The following is a 14,825-nucleotide window of genomic DNA, read 5'->3' as shown; positions in this document are numbered from 1 at the left end:
GAGAAGCCTGTGCACCACAACAAAGAGTAGCACCCACTCGCCGCAGCAAGAGAAAGCCCGCACGCAGCAACGAAGGCCCAATGCAGCCAAAAAAAACACCTGACCAGTACTCTTCACAACTAACAAGGTCATCAAAAACAAGGAAATCTTGAGAAACTGTCACAGCCCCCTTAAGGTGTGCCTAAAGACATAACTAACTATAATGGGGTATCCTGGAACAGAAAAGAGACATTGGGCAAAAACTAAGGAGATTTAAATAAACTATGGACTTCAGTTAACAAATAATGTATCAATATTGACTCACTGTTATGTATGTATCACACTAAGATGTTAATAACAGGAACCTGGGTGTGGGAACTCTGTGCTATCTTCTCAATCGTTCTGTAAATCTGAAACTGTTCTAAAAAGTCTATTAAAAAAGAAAAAAAAGTTTGCCAAGTAAATAAAGCTTGCAACTGTATTTCTTGTGAAATTTTGTTGTTACACCATTACACGTATACTTTTCTGAGTGATTACACCTTAATCAAAAAATAAAGAAAACTAATGTTTGCTGTAGATTTCTAGAAAATATTTTTTATCAGGTCGATAAAGTTCTCTTCCTAGTTTGCTAAGAATTTTTGTCATGAAAAGGTGTTTGCTAAATTTAACCAAATGCTTTTTCGACATCTATAAAGATTATATAGTTTCTCTTTAAATTCTTAATGAAGTAAATGCCATTTATAGATTTTTCTAGTGTTAAACCATGCTTGCGTTCCTGAAATAAATACAGCTTGGTTATGGTATACTTTTCTAGATTTGTATGCTAATGGGTTTTTTTGGGGGTTTTTTTTTGCGGTACGCGGGCCTCTCACTGTTGTGGCCTTTCCCGTTGCGGAGCACAGGCTCCGGACGCGCAGGCTCAGCGGCCATGGCTCACGGGCCCAGCTGCTCCGCGGCATGCGGGACCCTCCTGGACCAGGGCACCAACCCGTGTCCCCTGCATCGGCAGGCAGACTTTCAACCACTGCGCTACCAGGGAAGCCCTATGCTAATGTTTTATATAGGATTTTTTTCATCTACATTTATGAATGAGAATGTCTTGCAATTTCCCTCTTATAACGGCCTTAACTGTTTTGTTTTTTAAGCAATGTATGTAGGACATCCCTGGTGGCGCAGTGGTTAAGAACCTGCCTGCCAATGCAGGGGACACGGGTTCGAGTCCTGGTCTGGGAAGATCCTACATGCCGCAGATCCAGGAAGCCTGTGCACCACAACTACTGAGCCTGCGACCTAGAGCCCACGAGCCACAACTACTGAACCTGTGAGGCACGACTACTAAAGCCCGCGTGCCTAGAGCCTGTGCTCTGCAATAAGACAAGCCACTGCAATGAGAAGACTGCACACCACAACAAAGAGCAGCCCCCGCTCGCTGCACCTAGAGAAAGCCTGTGCACGGCAACAAAGACCCAATGCAGCCAAAAGTAAATAAATAAATAAATAAATAAATAAATAACAAAATGCCCTCCTTAAAAAAAAAAAGTTTATTTATTTATTTATTCATGCTCGCATGCATGCAGTGCTTGGTCTTAGTTGCGGCATGCAGACTCTTAGTTGCAGCATGCATGCGGGATCTAGTTCCCTGACCCAGGATCGAACCTGGGCCCCCTGCATTAGGAGCGTGTATACTTACCCACTGGACCACCAGAAGTCCCCAGCCTTAACTGGTTTTGCTATAAAAGATATGATAGGCCCTGGGGGCTTCCCTGGTGGTGCAGTGGTTGAGAGTCCGCCTGCTGATGCAGGGGACACGGCTTCGTGCCCTGGTCCGGGAAGATCCCACATGCCGCGGAGCGGCTAGGCCCGTGAGCCGTGGCCGCTGAGCCTGCACATCCGGAGCCCATGCTCCGCAACGGGAGAGGCCACAACAGTGAGAGGCCCGCATACCGCCAAAAAAAAACCCCAAAACATGAAGTATTCCATTTTTTAAAAAAGTTTGGGGCTTCCCTGGTGGCGCAGTGGTTGAGAGTCTGCCTGCCGATGCAGGGGACACGGGTTCGTGCCCCGATCTGAGAAGATCCCACATGCCGCAGAGCGGCTGGGCCCGTGAGCCATGGCCGCTGAGCCTGCGCGTCTGGAGCCTGTGCTCCGCAATGGGAGAGGCCACAACAGTGAAAGGCCTGCGTATCGCAAAAAAAAATAATTAAAAATAAAAATAAAAATAAAAATAATAAAAAGTTTCTCTGAGACTTTATATAAGATTAGAATGATATATTCCTTGCAAATTTAGTGGAAATCACCTATACATTCACATAGATTTGGTTCATCAGTTAGAGGAATTTAAACCACTGATTAAATTTCCCTAGGGAGCCTTTTATTTCTTTTTGAGTCAGTTTTCTAAGTTTTAAAAATGAATTTATCCAATCATTAAGTTTTTTAAATGTACTGACATAGGGACTTCCCTGGTAGTCTAGTGCTTAAGAATCCACCTTCCAATGCAGGGGATGCGGGTTCCACCCTTGGTCAGGGAACTAAGCCCACACACTGCCTGAGTATGAGGGCCACAACTAGAGAGCCTGCATGCCACAGCAGAGGATCCTGCATGCCGCAACAGACCCAACGCAGCTGTGGGTGGGGGTGGGGGGAATATGTACTGGCATAATCTTTTATTATCATCCCTTTTTTCCCATTATTCTAATCTGTGTGGAGATTACATTCCCCACTTAGTTATCTATCCCCCTCTCCTTTTTATGATCAAACTTGCCAACTTATTTTTCGCTCTTATCTCAATTATATTGTTCCTTCTAATTTTTTTGACTTTATGTTGTTCTTTGTCTAACATAAGTTGGATCCTTTGCTCATTAATGTTCACCTCTCTTCATGTGTGTAAGCGTGTATCTTTTCTTCCAACTACCACATTCAATGTATCCTACAAGTTCCACATGTAGTATTTTAAGTATGATTACAAAGTATTTCCAACTTCCATTATTTCTTTTTTAACCAATGAGTTACTTCTAAGTATGTTTTAGTATTTCCAAATACATAGATTTGTATTCATTTAGTTACATGCCTGTCTCCAGACTAAGCTTCACCATCATAAGTACAATTTCTCCAAGGTACTTAAATAAAAATGACCCCACTGTCCATCATCAGTACTAAAAATATGCCCAGAAATATATATACTCTTACTTGAACAAATATTTTGCCCAAACGATGCAATGAATAGGTTCTGAAGGTGTGTTACGAATTGTACAGCCAGGAAAAGTTCTCTGGGTTGGTTTGGGATGACATTCGTAACACTCAGTCACACCCTGCAAAGTCAGGACATGAGAAAAACATTTATCCCATCATGGTGGTTTCTCAATATTGTAATATAATCATAAACATTTCATTCCTTCATCTATATTCCAGCTGTCAAGAAAATTTTAAAATATTAGTGACTCCAGAACCCTTACTTTACAGATAAGGAACTACAACATAAAAGTTAATTGAATCTACCATAGTCACAGCTAAGACTAAGCCAGGACTTCTCTGATTCCTGGCCCGGTAGGAGAAAATACAAGTTTACCTTGATCACACTAAACAGACAGGGAAAACTACTAGAAAGACAAATAACAACTTTCCAACCAATTATCTCTCAAAGTTGTGAAACTCAGTTATGTAAATATTATGTATGGATTTACCTTATAAACTCCTGAAGATTAAGTGAATTTAAAGCATTAATTTCCAGATCTATCCAGGTACATGGAAAAATCCTAAGTATTGCCAAACCAAATACTCTTCATTTCGTTGCTAAAGGGTTATGTTTAAAGTTATACTGTAAGGAATCCTTGAAAGAAATCCACGGCACCTGAGATAATTTTCTAAAACTTAGAATGAATGTTCTTTATCTTGGCAATTCTCACTCTCAGTCTTCACACACACTAGTGTCTCCGGATCATGGTAATGAGCAATGTCTTTCTAATAATGGTTAAAGGCCCCAAACCTGCAAATAATAGTTTAATATAAACTGCAGCAGACGCAGTGTTTTCTCCATAATGCCATTTCTCATGTCCTTCCAATATGCTTTCTTGAGGGCAGCGATATGGCAAGCAGTCACCCCTCATAAACTGATATTTATAAGACTTTATAGAATGATATAAATTAAGCTTTCGAAGAGTAATATTAAACAGTAAAAACAAGTGAAGCACAGCCACAATTTTCAATATGGAAAAACTGCCAAAGAGCAGACGAAAATACCAAATTTCAAGTAGAGTGTAATTCCTTTTAGTTTCAAAACCTGCAAAATGATTCTTCAAATGTAACTATGTTTAATTTCTTAAAAGAATTCAAAGAAAAAAGATTTGAGGCAGCAAATGAATAACAATGCTGAGATTGTATAAAACTGGGTTATGAACACACATGTATTTGTTCTTATTCTCTAGTTTTATCTAAATATTTGAAATATCAGTACTCACAAATACTCCAAAAATGTTTTTCAAAGTACTCTTCAGATCTATAAATCCAGACTTTAGACAACGAGTAACTTTTTAGAAGGCTGGTTTACCATATATCAACTACAACATGACATGTAGTCTCACAGCTACTAAGAATTTTAAAAGGCAAGTTTATTATGCTTGCCAGCCTAAGGATTTTAATATATAAGCTACATGAAACAAAGTAGCACAGAGCTAAAAAATCTTTGCCTGTACTCTTTTTGGTACCTTTATAGCATCTAAGTTTTATAGGAGCACAAAATAATCCTTACATCCTGGATGTTGACAAGCCCATGTCATATATATCCAAAGTTTACTTCTTCCCTCCTTAAGGTCCCAAATAAATATTTGGGAAGCAAAAACCAAACCAAACCAAACCAAAAAAAAAGTACTTTACCTTTTTGATAGTGGTTACTTGCCCAAGATAACCAGCAGTTCCACTCTCAATAAGAGGGACATCAGCTGCTAGACACATTCTATTAACATGGTTTCGGGCAGCTGGAAGAAAAATACTAGTTAACAGGAGTTTACAAAAAAAAAGAAAAAAAGAAAAAAGAAATTATGTAGTTACCTTTAATTAGGATGAAATTTACCCAAACCATTTTTTATTGTTTTTATTTCATGTACAACTTTCTTATAGCTATGACCAGAGTAATACAACTGTTATAGACATTTAAGAGACATTCAACAGCAAAATTTCAAAGATAAGAAATTTATATCACAAATTTACTGTAGGAGAAGCACCCCTATATATTACTTTTTAATACCAAAGTGCCATCTTCCTCTTCTATTGCTGTACCTACTTCTATTAAATATGGCTAAAACATTGTTTCAATGTTTTCCAACCCCTTAACTTGCTCTTATTCCAATAAAATTATCAGGTAATACATGGAAGTAGAATGTGGAATAACAACTTTGGAACTATTTATCTTTTTTTTTTTTTTTTTTGCCGCACGGCATGCAGGGTATTCGTTCCCCGACCAAGGATCAAACCCATGCCACCTGCAGTAGAAGCTCAGAGTCTCAACCACTGGACCACTAGGGAAGTCCCAACTTGGAACTATTAAGGCAGTTTAAGGTGAGGGGAAAAAAGATGAGTCTGGTTAAAAGAGTTATACTCTTTCTCATGCTACTTTGTATGTTTTTTCTTTTGATATTTCTGGCCCCAAATTGTTACAAATTCATTTGACAGATGTACTTTTACATGTGGAAGTAGTTACAGAAAGTATTTTAAGTTATTTTCACCCCACATTCCAGACACAAAGATTTGCTAACAATAACTGGCTATGTGATACTTGATTATATATCACCAACTTGTGTAAAGTTTAAATGGTCCAAAACGTGTACACGTACGTAATAGGATCCAGTGTGATATATTACAGCACCAGATATACCCAAAATAATTCAAGAGCCATGACTTCTATGCTAACTTTGACATCCTATTGCCTTACTCTCAAAACAGTGGTTTTCAGCCCTAATTGCCCTTTAGATCAGCTGGGGAACTGTGAAAAAATATGATCTTTAGGTCCCATTTACAGAGTTTGACTCAATTGGTTTTGGGTGAAATCTGGGCACTGATATTTCTTAGGTCTCCACATACACGAAGGAAGTCACACTGTGCTTAAGCGCTGGGATAATCTGAAACAAATATACATGCACGCAACCTATGCATCATCCTCTTTAATGATTTTAACTTCCCCTATATTCACACTAGTTCTAGTTAAAATTACAATCAGTTGGCAAGCTTTAAACCTGATCTTACTTCCCTTTAGGTCTTTTAAGTTCTAACTCATAAGGAAATATTTTAATTAACACTAATTTTGTAAACAACCTTGTTATGGAGGAAGGGAAATACTTAGAATTAAAAGTATTAAAATAATCTCACCTCTGTTATCTAAAGCATTCATAACCAATATAAATTGTCGAAAAAATTCCACATTATAGTCAGGGCTACAAAGTAAAACAACAACAAAAAAAAAAGGTCACCAAAACAACCGGCCTTACACATGAGCTTCACAGTATAATACAGGGTCCTAAAAAGCACATTAAAGTAATAAAAGTACAAAAATAACTGATATTAGGGGTCTCTACAATACAGATAGGTTTGATTTTTCCCCAAACACCAGAAACAGATTTAAACCACACATCCGTTTTGGCCAGCTACCTCGGGCACAGAGCAGAATCTCAAACTGGCATGACTTCGAGAGTCCCACCAGGCCTTCTTGGGGCAGCAAGTGCCTGGGAACATACAAAGAATACATTCCCAGGATCTGCCTGGCCTGCAGCTTCACCTCACATGGTCAGGATCAGGCAGGGTTCAGGCCCCTAGGGTCCCTGCTTTTAGCAGCACTGGGAAAGCAACACAGGGTAAGGAGGTTGTAGGGCTATAGTCAAGCTTGTGGAGCAAACATCCAGAGAATGAAAAGGAAGCTGGAAACACAAATTCCCTGAGAAAGCATAAGACATTCTCTAATCCAGGCCTCAAACAAGAACTCATTATTTTTAAAACCACTTACTTGTGGACAACAACTATAGATAAAGGACATTTTAGACGCAGGGTTCCTTTGCCCCAACGCCTCCAAAGTTATATTTTTACTCTATCTTTACTGAGATCAGAGTATATTTATGTACCATCAAAACTACTGTCCCATCACAATTCCCAGTGTTATATTACAGAAGTCACAGTCCTAATAAACAAATTATTTTGAGAGGGAACCTTTTAAACTGAAAAAGGTCACAGCTGAAATCGATCAGAACGAGAGCAATATATTTAGAAAAGTCTGAATCATCATGTATATTGATTTCTTATAGTTTAGAATATCTCTTTATTTAAAACAAGAATATAAGGTCCTTTTAGGTTTCCAAGTAACTTATTTATTGAAAGTATTAAAGGAAATGACCTCTTATCTAAATCATTCAAATTATATTATATACATATATACACACACACACACATATATATGAACTGTTAAAAGAACGTCACTTACGTGGACACAACCTACTACATTTTAATTATTCTATGAAAATTTTTAAATAAGCAGATTGACTGAGTTCATATATTTAGCTAATAAAAGTATCTTATGCTTTAAAGGTTTAATTAAAAATTCACAGCAAACACAGTTTTGCAACATAATAATTAGAGCATACTTCATGACGCTGTCATGGTAGGCTATGATATTAGCTTTCGGGTAAAACTGCAGTACACTTTCTTTGGCAACCTGGAAAAACAAACAACACTAAATTACTAATTTACTAAATTACTACAACATTTCTATCTGAATATGAAATCTATCTACGGCAGACAATAGTTATTTCACCTACTTATAAACACTTGTACATGAATGGCGAGCTTCAGCAAAAATATCAAATGAGTAACCAAGTGTCATTCATCCATTCAACAAATATTTACTAAGCATCTTTCATAATCAGAAACTGTATAAGGCACTTGGTGAGCAAAAGTGACATTAATCAAATAACCACCCAGATAAATTTAACTACAAACTATGATAAATGATACATAGAAAAAGTAGAGGCTGTAATGAGTGGAAGATATGATTTAGTCTAAGAGATTTAGGAAAGCACGCCTAGAGAAAATCTGAAAAATGAAAAGGAGAAAAGAGTGAAAGTTTGCCCAAAAAGCTGGGAAAAAATCAAAGAGAAAGATGTTTTAAAACCTTGAATCAAGATGGAACATTCAAGGAACTAAAGAAAGATCAGGATGGCTAGAACCTCAGGGGAGGCTGTCTTCTTCTAAAGGGAACGATGACATAAGCTGTAGCTTCTCTTGCCCACAAACACAGGAGCAGCCAAGCTCTAGGCAATGTAGGAACACAAGGCTCATTCTAAGTAAACGACCAGAAATTTAAGAAGGGGACACCATTTCCAGGACTGGGTGGAGCACTTTTATTTCCTCTGTAGGTAAGAAAGGATGGCACAGTCTTCTGTCCTTTTCTAGACATCTTCTTATTCTTCATAATCCCTCAGCTAAAAAGAGATGGCTTCCCCCATATTCTCCCGCCTACTAGAGAGTCCAAATTAACCTAATACCATAAATAGAAGATCCACCAAAGGGCAGAAATATAAATGAATAAATAGAAATGATATGAGAAATACAAAGTTACCTGGGCCTTTGATCTTCCAACATGTTTCTTTTGAAACAAAAACTGCCTGTTGAGGTTGCTGACATCAATAGTATCCAGATCAATCTACAAATGCATAAACCCCAGATAAATCACAAATTTCCTGGTATGTCTGAGCAATACGTATCACTATCCTCAGCATCCATAACCCAGAACTTTTGATATCTGCTACGTTAGGGGAGAAAATGCTTTTTGACCAATATACTAAAGTTGTTAAATTGATAAAAATAATTTAATGCGTACTAAAACAAAACAAGATTTAATTTCAGAGACAACTTTCTCAAAAATATTTTAGAAAGGATGTCTTTTTTGTTCATTTGTTTAATCATACTGGCAAATATGTTAGTAAATTCCTTAGACGACAAAATGATGCTGAAAATGCATTATATTTCCATCATTTCTCTATCAACCTCATTACTCTTTCAAATCCAACATACTAGATTTAACTGTGCTCTGGTCTTTTTCTTAAATGATACCTGGCAAATAGATTTACTGAATTTTTGCTTTCTTTAATTCAAAAGTCTTTACCCACACACAATTTCATTTACAATCATTACTTGAGGGCTGCGGAGGGAAACTTCTACACAAGGTTAGAAGTCTCACGTTTTAAGTCTTATCTAACTGCTGCTTCAAAGTAAATATAAGAGAAGAAATAATTATAACTAAAACCATTTTCACTCCATTTCAATAAATTTACATGAAGAGTAATCAAATGTTCTAACTGTGAAACACCCTAATGGTTTTGGTGAAAATCACCAAAACATATAAACACCTAACATTTTTTATCTGTGCTTTCTAAATTTACTACAAAAATTAAACCAAATAAAAAAGGATCAGCATTTATTTTTCAGGTGCCCCAATTCACTGTCTTGTCTATTACAAAATGATGCTTTTGAAGAAGTATTAGTAGGTATTGGCTATGCCACATTCATATTTGGGACATAGAACTGAATGGAAAGACTAACCCTATAAAAACCAATGGAAAATGCGTAAATGCTTTTCCCCCCAGTCACTCATTTATTAGTTCAGTCGGCCACCTCTACTTCTTTTTAACTCCATGTTTCCACTACACCTTAAGATGCTATAAACTCACATCCAAATTTCAGGTTACAACTCCAATCTCTAAAAAGTTTACATTAACAGAAATGACTTGACTCAGAATTACAGTAGCTTCCCGTCACTGTTCAACAATGCAAAAGTTAAAATCCTAACCAATACCTTTAACGAAATAATCTACGGTGATAACAATGACTGTCACGCAGATTGCACCCAGAAGAGAGGAGCGCGAGCCACAAAGGAGTCCTAGGTAAGTTACTAAACCCCACCGTACCTCACTTTTCCTCTTATCTGTTAAAAATAAAATGAGGTGAAGACAGCGTTTACAAGCCTATGATGGTAGTGAAGATTAAGTGCGTTAAGGCGAGTAAACCGCGCAGGACAGCGCCGGGCTCGGGACAAGCGCTCAGTAGGTCCTGGTTGTTACCACCGCCATTCTCCGCTCTGCATATTATTTGAGTTAAGAGGGACTTCGAATTGAACACTCACAACATCCCCAAGGGACTCGAGACAATCCTCTCCTGCCTCCGGTTAAAGCTGGGGAACTACTCTGAAGCGAAGACACGAGGACTCTTCCACACCCCAGAGCCGCCACAAATTGCCGCTGCCTGAGAGGCGGGGGACGGCTCTTCGCGGGACGCCCGGAAGACCCGGGCCCTTGGCCTCCTCAGCGTGCGGAGCGGGCCCGGCGTGCAGCGGCGCCCACCCCGTAGCCGCAGAAGAGCTCCCTCTAGGCGGGCAGCGACGACCCCAGGGCCTCTTGGTCCGCCCCCGCACCCACAGCTCAGGTCCGGACCTCCGGGCCCCGATCCCCCGGCCCCGGTTCCACGGCCCGCCATTCAGCCCGCGCGCACGCCTGCTCCTCACCAGGTCGATGTGGGAGAAGCCGGTGAGCACGAGGTTTTTGAGGAGCTCGCAGCCGATGCCGCCCGCGCCCACCACCAGGACCCGGCCCCCGGCCACGGCCTCGGCCAGCTCCCGCGGCAGCCCCCGCGACAGTGCCATGGCGGGACAACCACGAGCCTCGGCGCAGGCGGAGGCGGGAGAACTGAGCCGCGGCCGGAAGTGAATGGGGGAGGGGCGGTCTAGCTTCCGTTCCTGCGCACTGCTGCCGGTCGGCGCTGAATGGGCGGGGCCTGGGGATCTGGCCAGTCCGCGAGCGGCCCGGGCTGGGCTGGACTGTGAGCGGAAGACTCTTCACACCTCCGGCTATACTCCAGACTGGTAGTGCTTCGCACCGAGGCGCGTAGTTCTTCTCTCCGGCTTAAGATTTATTAGCTTTTTGATGTGTATTTTTAAAAAATACTTTGCAGCATATATGTAACCGAGCAAAGGCCTCTTATGCCCCAAGTGAAGAAAGCCAAACTTTGACAAGGGGAGTTTGCAGCAAAGTTAGGACTTACTGCAGGGTCCCAAGCAAGGGAGTGGGAAGCAAGCCTCAGATCCACTTCAACTTGGTCTCTGAGTTAGGTTTTTTTTTTTTAAGGGTGAGGAATGGAATATTTCCTGCCCCATCAGTAAACAAAGGATGTCATAGTCAGTCAGCAATTGCAGCCCTCCATTCGTGAGCTGGTGAGCCCCAAGGAAACTCAGGAAGGAAAGAATACCTGCCATCTAGCAGCCATCAGACTGCAGCCACTCCCTACCGTGAGCCCTGAGGGAACTGAGGATGTGAAAGCACAGGATACTGGCCCCAGATAGCTGAGGTGCATATCAAAGGAATGATTTCAGTGAACCCAGACTCTTGCATCTTCCCATACAAAGAAAAGCACTAAATTCCTTAATTTGGGGTATCTGGTTTTCTTTAATTTAGAATAATCCTTTGATGTTCCAACTACCTGCCCTTTGTTGCAAAACTTGTATATAACCTGGCTCCCCGCCCCCCACCTCCTCAGAGCAGTTTTCTCAAGGTTACTTGAGATGCTGCCTCCCGGGCTTGAAGTCCTAAAAATTCCCGCCAAATAAAATACAACTCTCAACTTTTAGGTTGTGAATAATTTTTTAGGTCCACAAGGGGAAGAACAAAGAGGCTGGGATTAATCATCATCTTGTGACATTTCTGTGACATTTCTTAATTGTAGTTTTGGGAGTTAGGATGTCTCTGGTTTACAATTTTCTGGCCACGTGGTCCATGGTTCAGGAGTCTGTTAGCTCATCTTCCTCTGGAGAAACAACATGAGTTTATACCTTAATGATGACATCTATAATAGCAAGGTTAGTACATTAACGATGTTATCAACAACAGCAATTTTAGCCATCTGACTCTGGGTGATTAGTGTTCAGTTAGCACAGGATTGAGATCAGAGGGGATAAGAAAGGGAATAAAGTTTTGGAGAGAGAGATTTATCGTAAACTCAGTAAAGGAACTCGATTTCCAGGGGAGTCAGTTTCAGTTACAAAGTATGTCCTGGGAAAATATTGATGGTGGAAACACTCATAATATTGAATGAAAAAGATACAAGACTTCCCTGGTGGTCCAGTGGTTAAGAATCCGCCTTCCAATGCAGGGGACGCGGGTTCGATCCCTGATCAGGGAACTAAGATCCTACATGCAACGGGAAAGTAAGCCAGCACCTGCAACTACTGAGCACATGCACTCTGGAGCCCATGAGCTACAATGAAAAGCCGGGCAGGTTAAAAAAAAGAAAAAGACACAAAACCACACATATGATTAAATTTTGTTAAAAAAAACTTTTTTTAAACAGGAAAATAACCATTGTTAATATTTTTGTGTATGTGTGTGATGAAATTGTGGACAATTTTTATTACTCCTCTAAACTATACTGTATTTCCTAGATGCTCATGCTCCTCAAAGAAAATGTGAATTTTAAAATCAGAAAAAATTATAAGAAAAAAGGAAAAGATGGTGTGAAAGGAAAATCAAAATAGAGTATTGCTAAGAGAGCTCTCTAAAATGGAGCTGGAAGGCCACTGACAAGTAATTTATGCATGGCTCAGCCTGGATGAAATCTGACGTTTTGACCACTTACTGTCCTAATGAAGTCATCCAGAACATCTGCCAGAAACTTGATACTTATTACCCTACCCTAATATAACTCATGACGGCCTATCTATTTATCAGATCCTTAACCTAAAACAACTCGTGACCGCCACCCCTAAGGATGAGTATTTCTTTTCTTGTGTCAAAGAGTACAGTCTCGTGGCTTTTGCCTTTATAAGCCCCTGACTTTTTCTCTTCCCCGGAACACTCCTTCCCTTTTAATCAAATCTGTGTCTTCCGAATTGCAATTCTTACGACGCCAAATATACTCTTATCTTCTTTCTTCGTTTTGTTGGTTGACAGTGGAAAACAGAGGAAAATGCTTTTGACTTCTGTGGTCTTTCTCATCAGTTGTTTGTTCACCAACCACACACCAAGCCTGATCTGTGAGGAGTACTCAGTCTGTTGCCCTGATCCATGAGACGAAGGAAGGGCCAGGGCACCCAACTATGGTTGGGGTGGGAGGCACCCTTGCATAGTAAGCTGCTGATGTTCCTTCCCTACTACTGGCTCTCATAAAGGCCCCCTGTGACAGCTAAAGCTAACAGAGGTCTTCAACAAAATGCTGACCTTCCTTCTCCCACTAGACACCCAGTGGTTAGAGCCACCTTCCTTTGCTTCTTTCCTGCCTCCCTCCTCTTCCCTTTGCCTGGGCTGGAAACCTAACCCTGAGGCTTTGCTTTTCTTCGTGGGTTAGTGTGTTGTTAAAAACAAGATACAAGCTCAGAATGGAGTTGCTTATGCTAAGCCCCATGTCATCAAACTGAGACTTAATTACAGTTTCGGCTCTCCCAGAAATAGAATCTTAAACCATCAATCAGGAATCACCGGATCAGCACTGGTTAGGTAATCTACCTGAGAGACCCCTGCCGTCCCCTAAAGGAAAGTAACTTGGCAATAACCAACCCCCTTTTTTGCTGATATAACTTTCTTGTTCCTGTCCCTTTCTGCCTGTAAAAGTCATTTTGTTTATTAGCTCCTTGAAGCTCCTTCCTTTCTGCTAGATTGGGTGCTGCCTGGTTCCAATTGATTTTTGCTCAAATAAATTCTTATGCCTCAGTTTATCTTTTAACAGTGTGTATAAAGTACAAAACGCTTGCCCACCTTAACAAATTCAAATAGGATGCAAGTGCAGGAAGTAAAAACTGAAAAGCGCCACTCACAAAATTGCACACCTAATCCTACTCCTCAGGGCCTTGCTGGTGTTTGTATTTCCAGATCTAGATCTTTACACAGCACTAGGAAGAGTTTTACATTTAAGTGGGTTCACACTAGACTTGTTTTCTCATATCTTGCTTCCTTAACAATATGTCACAAACATTATTTCTATGGGATCATGGGAAACGCCCCTGCTAATCTGTACTCTATTTTGGTAAGACCTCATACAAACATGTATAACTAGATTCAAGAACATGTTTGGTTGGAAGCACAAGTTGTCTCCACCTAAAAGTCAGCCACATTACACCTAGCTCAGATATCTGCAAATGTCTGTATCAACAGTTTAAAGCAACAATTCTACCCCATCCTCTCATCAAAGGAGGGTACTCTCTGGCCATTTAAATAAATCCAAAGTGATATACCTGCAGCTATAAGCAGTATGTTTTCTGCTCCAGTTGGAGTGAGTGGTCTGACAGTCTGAGGGATTCTCCACCCACAACAGAAGTGCCACAGGGGAACTGGTGGTCACTTCTCCAGCATGACAGGGAGGAGGAATCAAGACCTCTCTCTGCAGGTCCACACTCAGCCTCGGCCCTGCAAACCCAGTGATCCTGAAGTATCACTGACCAACACCTTCGCTTTCTTCTACACAGCCAGCCACTTTCCCCCAGGTGCCTCCCACCCTCCCAGGAAAGGGGGAGAGGGCAGGGCAGCATTAGATAGGGTTCTCACCAGTCACACACTGCCCAGGAGAACCACATCTCATGATAATATGGGCCTAATGTGTTATTTACCAAAGTTTATGTTTATTAACATAAATCAATCAAATTGTTTATGTTAACACCCAGTTTCCTCATCTATGCAGGCAAACAGCAGGTCTGTACACAGCAGGTGGAGGTGTTTTCATGCTGCTGTCAAGGGGTAGCAGAATGGAAGCAGCTGATAACATAAAAACTAAATGGAGAAAGGGGAGATTGGAGAGGTAGACAGCTGGATGGAAGGACAATGTCCAGAAGAGAG

General features: G+C 40.6%; 1 protein-coding gene across 1 annotated transcript in view; it reads right to left on the bottom strand.

The window, feature by feature from the left end:
• Positions 1-10,706, bottom strand: part of UBA2 (ubiquitin like modifier activating enzyme 2) — a 32,661-nt gene extending 21,955 nt beyond the window's left edge. Inside the window, exons 1-6 of the mRNA XM_082605820.1 lie at positions 10,514-10,706; positions 8,573-8,656; positions 7,599-7,669; positions 6,337-6,401; positions 4,849-4,949; positions 3,166-3,287 (exon numbers count right to left, since the gene is read on the bottom strand). Coding sequence (XP_082461946.1) covers positions 3,166-3,287; positions 4,849-4,949; positions 6,337-6,401; positions 7,599-7,669; positions 8,573-8,656; positions 10,514-10,651 — 581 coding nt within the window. The 5' untranslated portion in view covers positions 10,652-10,706. The remainder of the gene's footprint in view (positions 1-3,165; positions 3,288-4,848; positions 4,950-6,336; positions 6,402-7,598; positions 7,670-8,572; positions 8,657-10,513) is intronic.
• Positions 10,707-14,825: the final 4,119 nt, after the last annotated feature.

Source organism: Mesoplodon mirus, assembly GCF_964341445.2.
Source record: "Mesoplodon mirus genome assembly, chromosome: 19".
NCBI classification, from domain to species: domain Eukaryota; kingdom Metazoa; phylum Chordata; class Mammalia; order Artiodactyla; family Ziphiidae; genus Mesoplodon; species Mesoplodon mirus.
The sequence above is the reverse complement of the archived record's forward strand: the minus strand, read 5'-3'. Positions and strand labels throughout refer to the sequence as shown.